The sequence below is a fragment of the Myiozetetes cayanensis genome, unplaced genomic scaffold (assembly GCF_022539395.1).
Source record: "Myiozetetes cayanensis isolate MyiCay16 unplaced genomic scaffold, myiCay2020 scf1, whole genome shotgun sequence".
Taxonomy (NCBI): domain Eukaryota; kingdom Metazoa; phylum Chordata; class Aves; order Passeriformes; family Tyrannidae; genus Myiozetetes; species Myiozetetes cayanensis.
This window is the reverse complement of record NW_026086604.1, coordinates 107,183,009-107,192,509: the sequence shown is the minus strand read 5'-3', so window position 1 is coordinate 107,192,509 and position 9,501 is coordinate 107,183,009. Positions and strand designations below refer to the sequence as shown.

General features: G+C 42.3%; 1 protein-coding gene across 1 annotated transcript; it reads right to left on the bottom strand.

The window, feature by feature from the left end:
- Window positions 1–7,257: 7,257 nt before the first annotated feature.
- On the bottom strand, window positions 7,258–8,334 carry LOC126640437 (C-C chemokine receptor type 8-like). Its single transcript, XM_050316237.1, has one exon. It carries the CDS (start codon window positions 8,317–8,319, stop codon window positions 7,264–7,266), a length of 1,056 nt encoding a protein of 351 aa, XP_050172194.1. The 5' UTR covers window positions 8,320–8,334; the 3' UTR covers window positions 7,258–7,263.
- Between the last annotated feature and the right edge of the window lie 1,167 nt (window positions 8,335–9,501).

Sequence of the window (9,501 nt, the reverse complement as noted above, 5' to 3'; positions counted from 1 at the left end):
CACTAATGCTCCGTTTTGCTAGATTTCTTCAAGTCATAATATATTTTCAATATCACTGGATATTGGAGAAGTTTACTGTCTATTACTGGTTTTCACACTGACCAGGGACCATTTCTTTTCTCCTAGTTGTTCATATGTTAAATGCATTGTGCATTAAACACTAAATGCTTACACAGTGCTTACCACTGACACTTCCAACTTCCCTCCCTCCACACATTTAATAAAAAAGACTGTCAGGGAAATCTAAGCCCCCAAGCCTGTGGGTTTTTCCTCTGAAATCACGGAGTCTCTGACTGAGAAAAAAGCTGAAAAAAATTAGGGTCAAAGGCTCCAGACCTCAACCATAACCTGGGAAAATCTGTATCAGAAAGCTGTGACAAGTGAAAACACAATTTGTCAGCTAGCTTGAGAGTCAGTGTGAAGGAAGAGAACAGGATGACCCATTAAGGAGGGAGACAGACTGACTAGCTGAGACTGGAGTGCTCTGGGAGGGATGAGAGATGATACCTGATTATCTTCTCCAGACCAAGAGAAGGAAAGAAACTACTGAGAGAAAGAGAGAGAGAGAGAGAGAGTGCAGTTTGGGCATAGAAGTCATCTAAAGGCCACCAGAGTTTGAGCAAACCTCTGAGATTTTTGAGTTCTTAAAGACAGTTGAAGTTAACAAGCTTCAGAATGTGGCACCATGAGGTCATTTCAGCAGAAATTGCAAACCACAGAAAGTTTTGTATCTCACTTCTGGATTAGATTTATTAATGCATTTGGGATTTGCACAAGATAATGTATTTCAGTTGTAATGTATTTCTAGTTAAGAAGAGCAAAACCCACATAAGGTAGGAAAAAGAAAACAATGTGTTTCCATAGCCAAGATTCCAGTGTAAGGACTACAAATAGTTAGAGTGTGTAGTCACAAACGAGCAATATCACTGATTTTGGCTTATACAACTCTTCTTTATAACTTGAACTTAAATAGGAAAAGAAGGTAATATGTAGTTCTTACCTGGATCTTTTTAACTCTGATGTCAATCTCTGGAAAATAGTATGCAAATCCCAATGACTGTTGTGTCCTGCCTTAGTGAATTCAGTGGTGGATTTCAAACACTTGACAGAACCTGGCTTTAAATTGATTATCATACACAGAGCTGTGTAATCTCAGGCTTTCAGAGCAAAGCACATACACTCTCTCACACCTGTTTTGGGTTTACCCAAAGGGCTGCTGTTCCTCATAAATTTGTGGTACTACAACCCAACCTCTCTACCAAGGTGTTCAGTGCTGTCCAGTTGGCCTCATTTGTGTGGTAAATGTAATGCTCACAGTGGTCAGAAAAGAAACACTTTATACAAACAAAAAATATTTATTTTTAGTGTAACTGAATTTATTAGCACTATAATCCAACAATCGTTATTAGTTCAAATCTAATTATCTCAAAAAAAGAAAAAAAGGAGGGAAAAATAATAAAGACACAAACACATCTGGGCAGAAACAAGAATAACAATGAAGTAATACTTATACTAATACTAATAATGATACTAATACTTTGACGACTACTACTACTAATAATAATGCTGCATCATCAACAATAATAAATAGCTAAATTTGTTTTCTATACCCTTTTTGTGAGTGAAATGCTTTTACTTTTCCACTGCCTCTCTGAGTCCTAAAGTCAGTGACTTCAGCCAGCCGATCCTTCATGGAATTTTCCTCTACACCTCTTGCTCTTTCCATACTTCTCAAGGCCCCTGCTATCATACACGGACTGTACTTCTCTATGTTGCAGCATCATGTTAGGGTCCTGTTAGAAGGAATAACTGCTTTTTACTATTATCTGCATACGGACTGTAGCTGTGCCACAAAAGATAAGCAAAACTAGGACAGATTAAATATAGACTCCTACTCAGAAGCACTGTTGCTACAACTAAACCAAGTAACAATAAAGCTTTGGGCAGACCAAAATGGGTTCAGACAAAGCCAGGCTGGCAAACCTTAGCCCCAAGACCATGCACACTCAGCACAAAGCTGGTAGCCCAGGAATGGCAATACCTGCACTGTGTCACTCGGCTGCAAGGCTGAAGAAGACGCTTGGGAAGCACAGTCTCCATTTACAGGGTTGCAGAAGTCTCTCCCTTCACAGATGCCCTTGTAACAAGAATATTTCACATGGCAATACTAAGAAGATATAGAAATATATTTCAGGAAATTTTCATAATTTTGAGCTGGAGGTAGGCTAGAGAAATTCAACAGATTCTCTTTCACGCACCAGCCCTCCACACAGGGCAGCTTTGCTGAGCTTTGGTTTTTGAGAGCCAACAACTTGAGAGGTTGATATGGAGAAGCAAAGAGATGTGCTGTGAGGAAAGAGTAGGGACAAAACACAGACTTACCCTCTAGCATGTTTACAGCAGAAAAGAAATCAGTGTGCTAGAGACCCCTGAAAGAGGAGAGAGGGAGTAGTCCTAAGGAATGGGAAGTCCGTGTTAATGGAAGTGACCCAGAAGAAACAAAAAAGGGCAAAGAAACCAAAAGATTAAGAATACTTTTCAGTGAATTGAATTTTCTAAGTAGGAGGGGGCTAAAGCAGCTCCTGGAATTAAGTGCCCACATATAACTTCATGTTCTACCATACAACAGCTGTTATTGACATATTTTTTCCATATTGTTTTTAGACACCCTGTGCTTGGTCTTTTCACAGATCTTCCAATCCACCAGCAAACTCTGAGGGTTTTTCCTGTCTCCCATGCCTCTGTTGTCACAGACTACTGATGTCCATGTCCCTGAACTGCTGGTGAACCTCAGGGGCTCTACAATAGTAAGTCCTGGGGATATTTTGGTGCACAGCCTGTAATAAGTGGAGCAATATATTTGTGTTGTGCAGCTACAGGTACATCTGAGTGAGGTCGAAAACCAGCAGCCCTATGTCCTGTTAGTCACAGCCCTCAACTGCTGTTTAGTCTGAGCACAGGACGGGTTTTTTAACCTCGCAAGTGTGTGTCTCTGAAGCAGTTTCCCTGTGTGATGATACTGTAAAGCTGCTTGGGACTGGCAGTGGTAGGGGTCTGCCGGGAGACCACTGCCCTCAGCATCCAACGGACAGTAAGCAACAACTGGTAGGAGTGTAAACAATTTTTTCAGGTCTTTGGAGACATATGCTCAAGGTTTCCAAACTCATCGAGAAGGCTAGCTTAAGTAATTTAGTATTATAAGATGAAGCTAAATGTGATGATTTTTTTTTCCAGAGCTGTATCATCCTGAAGTATTTGCAGGGTTTCTGTCATTGTATCAACAGGTGGTTTCTATGGGTTGATTCTCACTTTTGTCATACTGCATAAACACCTCAAATGAGAATTCTTAAATGAGAGATAGAGAGTGATTTTAAGAAAGGTTGGATAAGTGAAACTCCAATATTTAGTCAGAAATCGACATCTGGTTTTGCCCCCTAGAAGTGGAAGAGGCGAGGAAAAGTAGATGTTTTTCTACAGCTTCTGACCTTCTGTCAACTGTCCCCACTAGGAGGGCATAGTCCCTTAGCGAGGTCACAGACCTCTATACCTGTTGGAAGCTAAGGGTAAATCCAGAACCAACCAGCACTTTGCCCTGCTCTCACACCAGGTGCAGCTCTTCGTTTTTTCTTGTGGAAAGACAGGAGCTTCATGGGGCCAAAGAGATAGAGAGCAAGAGTGTGCACAACCTCCCAGTACTGTTTCTGAGCAGGCAGAACTTCACTTGCAGAAATTTTTCTTCCTGTAGCATGATCTCTCATGTTCACTTTTTTAATCTTTCAGGAGCCCTCATCAAATCAGGTTTCTCATGACCTTAGCCTGGGGAGGTGGGCCAAATGCAGCAGGTCTAAAATTCAGCCTCATATCTTCTTAAGTTTGGGCTGCCCCATGGTAAGTCAGTAGAACTGAGGAACACTATGAAAGCTGTGACCTTGGCAATCATGGGCCAGAAAAAAGCCAGGAGGAATTACCAACAGCACCACATCTTACCTTATGGTTTTGCTTTTCTAACTCTCACATTTCTCCTTTGCACTGTTTTGCACAATATTATTACAATTCATTTATTTTAAAGTTCTGGGAGGTGTTTTTGAGGATGTTGAGATTTGGACATTTTGTTGCACACTGCCAAGAGGCCTTGCAGTAGAGTAAGGGCAGACCTTCCTGTCACAGTGTCATAGACATCATTCTACAAAAAGACAGAGAAACATGAAACAGGCAGGTGGAGTACTGTGAAACATGTTAGGTGAAAATCAATAGCTAGAGACTTCAAGCAGGTTCAGAAACATTTTTGAACTAGCTAGGGAAATGTTACCAAATGTGAAAACTGGTACTTAGCAGTTTAGGTGGAAATCTGATATCCATCATTTCAATACAGCTTGGTCCCTGGAGAAAATATAACTGCTTTAGATGTCCAACTTCTCATCAAAAGATCTGTTCTACAAACAGAAATAATTTCCTTATTCCATCCTTTTCTGAATAGTGATCAACTTTCCACTAATTTAATGGAACCAGGTTAGGCTACATATTTTGGCATATATATTCCCAGTGCCACATCCAGCACCAGGAAATCCAGATGACATCAAACCTGAATGTTCTTTGGTACTTTTGCAGTGGTATTTGCAGCTCACAACATCTCAGCACATGAAAACTAGCTGGTCTGGTTATGACTAGATTGCCAAATTTCTTCTATCAGTTTTACTGAACCCGTGAAACTGAGGAAATAGTGCATCTGCTACCTGCTTTATTCCAAGAAGATTATCACACCTACAGAAAAAAGCAGATTGTTGGTGACAAGTTTCTGCCTAAAAAAAAATGTATAAATGAAAAACCGCAATACCAGCTCCTTATTAGCATCATATGAGTGTAGAGCTGTTATTCAGAACTCTTTCAGTGCATAAAAGTGCAAAAATTTTTGAACACTGCCTAGTGTGTCCATAGATCCTCTCCATAGATCATATATAAGGGTAGCATAAACTCTTGGGGTTAAAACCAGTAAAAATAAAACTTCATGTTTAGAGAAAAGGCACAGTACTTCTGAGTGCTCCGCTGTGTACAAGTGCTTGGAATGATGCTGGGTATATTTGTGTCTCTGTTCTGGTAGTTCTACTAGTAAAAGGGGGACAAGCTTGTATTATTCCTCTTTGCAACCACATTATACAGAGAAAAACGTCTTCTGAGGGGAGAAGTGTCCTAAGAATCTTTAATCTTGATCTGTGAGAGACTGACTGTGCTTGAGCAGAGGCTGTAGGGCTTGGATCTGCACTTCTGGATTCTTAAATACCAGTGTTTCAAACATAGCAGTGGAAGATGAGGAGCAGGGGTTAGAAACTCTGCAGTGAGCCCAGTGAAGCCTATTTTTCACTCTTAAGTTAAGGCTTCTCATATCATTTGTGCTAAATTCTGTGACACACGCACAGAGAACAGTAGGAGCTGGAGAAAAGAAATAATAGAAAGCCGAGTTTGACTCTTGTGTCAGAACCCAGAGAAAACCTAGTCTACTGCTGAAAAGACAGCTGCATTCATGACACAAGAGTCTCTTTGGGACATTTTAGGTTCACCCTTGCAGAATTTCATGATGAGATTGGAAAGAATCGTTCATATCTGCGACATATATTGGTGTGTCTTGCTTTGAATGACACATCAACCTAAAATGAGGCATAATCTTTTAAAAATTGCAGTGCTTTTGGCCATCTTGTCTTTTTGAAATATGAAATTCAACAAGACAAATAAACAATTATTGAAAAATAAGGACTTGGGGCCTTATCCCTTATTGCTTATTATTTCCTCTGAATAACAAGACTCCAGATATGATCCATATTGTTATTTTAAAACCAGAGTCCTTGAATATTACCTTTACCTAAAAGCAGTCTTTTTTTGGTTTTGGTCTCTTTTTATACAACTGTCAACAAAGCAAATTGTTGGTGTTTCACAAATGCCCAATTTCAATCAGATTAAAAAAATAAAAAAAGCTGCCTAAAAAGCTCCAAGGTGTGAAATTATTATTCCCCGACATCTAGAGGCCTAAAAAGGTGCAAGGAACTCTACACTGACACATTATACCCTTGAAGGCAGCTCCTTGGTGTTGTACATCCCATGCAGTCTGGATGGGATTCTGGTCCCCTCCTTGATCAGTCATTGTGTTTCTTCCCTACAGTCAGAAAACCTGACTGCCAAAACTTGACTTTGTGCTGTCTAAGCTGATTTCATTGGGAAAGAAAAAATCTTCCTCAGCAGGAAAGTGGAGGTGAGACTTATTTTACCGAACAGCTTCAGGGTGCCTCTCATTTCCACCCATGTATTTTACTTGATACTCACCCAAAAATCATCCTTTCCTTATCCTAAAGTCAGCTTGTGAGTCATTAGGCAGACTTTCAGGAGCCATGAAAAAAAGGTGCAGCTGATACATTTATTCAAAAAAAGCATTTCTAATACGTCAGAAAATATGTACAAATGTAAAAAAGAGATCGAGCCTACTTGCTACATGCCATTTTGTGGTGATTATATTTAGCAACGAGCGCTGGAAGCACAGAGTTGGAGGTCCCGCAGCTCCAGAGGTGATGCTGTTGTCCTGCATGCTCTGATGATGATGTTTTCAAGCGTATGAGCCTCCATAAGTGACCGGTACAGGGGACGCCTGGAGGTATTGCTTTGTTATTTTTGGAGGCATCACCACCAAAGGCTGCTCTGGGCAACAGCAGCTCCCTGGCTGTGGCCCTGGGGACATCCCACAGTAAAGCAGTCCTGAGCTGAGGGGACTCTTAATCTCAGAGCTGAGGCAAAGGGGGAATGGTGACAGTGACTAAGGTGATTCCCTCTTTATAATGTGAAGCAATCTTATGCCTGTCCACTTCCTCACTTCCTAAAAGGGTTTCCCATGTCTGTCTCAGGGATGTAGGGATTCAGGTATAGAACAGCTTCCACAAGGCAGAGCATATTTGGGGATGAGGCAGAAGCAATGCTTTCATCAGAGAAGAAAATAAATACTACAGGAAGCACCCTGCTTGCTGAAATGTTTTTAAAGAGCTCTAAAAAACTTAATTAAAGATCGTTCTGTGGCAACCTTGCACAGTCACTATTTTACAAGTGCACCGGTGCTCTTGGGAAATTAACGTTGCAACTTATTACGTCACAATTCACAGCATATCCCAAAAGGAGGTGCAGGTATACTACTTCTCCCAGGGGGATGCTGCGCACATGGCACACCCTCCAGGACTACATCAGACCTCCAACCAGCCCTTCCACCAGCAGAAGGCAGCTCAGGTGGGCTCACATGACCCCGGCACTGTCAGACCAGCCGGAAAGCTGGGTGGGTGTTGAAAATGACTGGCCAGCCCCAGCACCTCCGGCAGGGCTGGAGAGGACACGGGCACAGGACTGAAGCAGTCCCTTAAGGTGGGCCTTGAATGTCACCCCAGCGAAGGCATAGATGACGGGGTTCAGGCAGCAGTGGACGAAGGAGATGGTTTCCGTCAGCTGCAGGGCCAGGGCTATCTGGGAGCTCACCTTGCAGTCGTTGATGATGTGCAGGCTCTGCAGAGAGTCCAGGAACAGTGCGATGTTGAAGGGAGTCCAGAAGAGGAAGAAAACAATGACAATGATGAAGATCATCTTGATCGCCTTGATCTTGTTCCGATTTTTACATTTTTGCAGGTTTTTCAGTATCTGGGCGTAGCAGCAAAAGAGGATGCTAAATGGAATCAAGAGGCCCAAGATATTGACTGCAAACTGAGAAGCAACCTTCCAGTTATTGTTGCCTGGCGGATATGTGGGGACACACTGCACAGTCTGCTCAATTTCCAGCTCCTGGTTGAACATGATGTTGGGCACAGAAGCCAAGCCAGCCACCAGCCACAGCATTAAACTGATAATTACGCCACAAGAGGCTGTCCGTATCCTCATGGCATAGACAGCATGGACAATTGCTATATACCTGTCTATGCTCATGAGGGTTATAAAGAAAATACTGCTATAAAAACCTGTGTAATAAATGCCAGCCATTATCTTGCACATAGCATTGCCAAAAACCCACTGGTCTGAAGCGTAGTGGGCTTGGAAGGGGAGAGGCACAACGAAGAGGAGATCAGAGGAAGCAAGGTTCAACAGGCAGATGTCTGTCATTGTCGTCAACCTTTTCCTGGTCAGGAGAACCCAAAGGACCAAAGAGTTTCCCAGAAGGCAGAAGACAAACACGAGGCAGTAAAGACTTGGCAGAAAGAGGGATTTAAACCTGCGAAAGCTGTTTCCTTCGTTGCACGGAGCAGTGTTTTCATCATATCCATAGTCATATTCAGTCGTGCCAAGGGATTGGCTTGTGGGATTCATCTCAGATACCTGTACAGGAAAGAGCAAGGGGAAAATGGCTGGGTGTCCTGGCACAGTACTGCCAGGGTGGCTTCTGCCTCTCTCTGTGCTGAGTTGAGCCTCTGGGTCAGCCTCCAGGAAGAGAGAGGAACTGCAAAATGCAGTCTCAGTCTCGCTGGCTGGACAAGAGCAGCTGTACCACCCAAAAGGCTGCCTTGACAGCCTGCCAATCATTCTTATATATGGGTAATATGAGTACTGGGATATTCTTGGTTTCCCTTAAACTGAGGTGCCAGTGGGCTAGTCCCTCATCATTACGATGACAGGGAAAAATTCATGTTCTGAATAGGCATAAGGATAAAAAAAGGGTACAAAACTCTCCATCTGATCTAAGGATCTGGATTTTCTTGTGCTCCCTGGGGTGGGTAAGCTTTTTGCCTGTAGCATAAAAACCCTTACAAATGAGTCATGACTGAAGAAACCATCACCCAGCAGCAGAACTGCATTTTTAGCAAAGCTGTTCAGGGTTGGATACTGCTATGGAGTCGTAGAGACATGCAAGCTAGTTTTCTATGGGTGGATCCCTAGGATCACATACAAAAAGCTCTGCAGCAACAAGGAGTTCCCAGGGACACACAGCAGCACTTGCAGGGCCAAGCTCTGGGTTGGCCCTGACCTCCAGGCAAGCTGGTGGGCTGCTTGGCTGAGCCTATTGCAGTTTAGTGCTCCAGCCTGTTCTACCCAACTTCAGTTTTCTAGTTCAGAGAAAAGCAAAACAATTCCTCTCTGTAATTTCTGAAGAGTGCAATGAAGGCAGCTTTAAAATAATAAAATACTGATCTGCTCTCTAGGAGTGAGTCAGTGCTTCAGCTACCTTTCTTCTTGTTTCGGATGTCAGTTCATGACCCCTGTAAAAGGCCATGGTTTGCTGACTTAAGTGTTCACATTTTAAGAAGTAATGATTCTTTCAAAAGAATTTGACTTGTCACAGCTAAAACTTTTGAAAATTTGTGCTGCGCTGCACCTGTGTTACACTTGCTTACGGGTTGACCACATCTTGAAAGAACTTCAAAGTCACAGAGTTTCCAGGAAAGAAGAGTAATTTGTAATAATCATTGTTATTAAGTTGTAGCAATAATAGGAATTGTGATTAATTCCATAAAAGTAAAGGATAGGCTCTCCTAAATTAAAAATTTCTTCTCA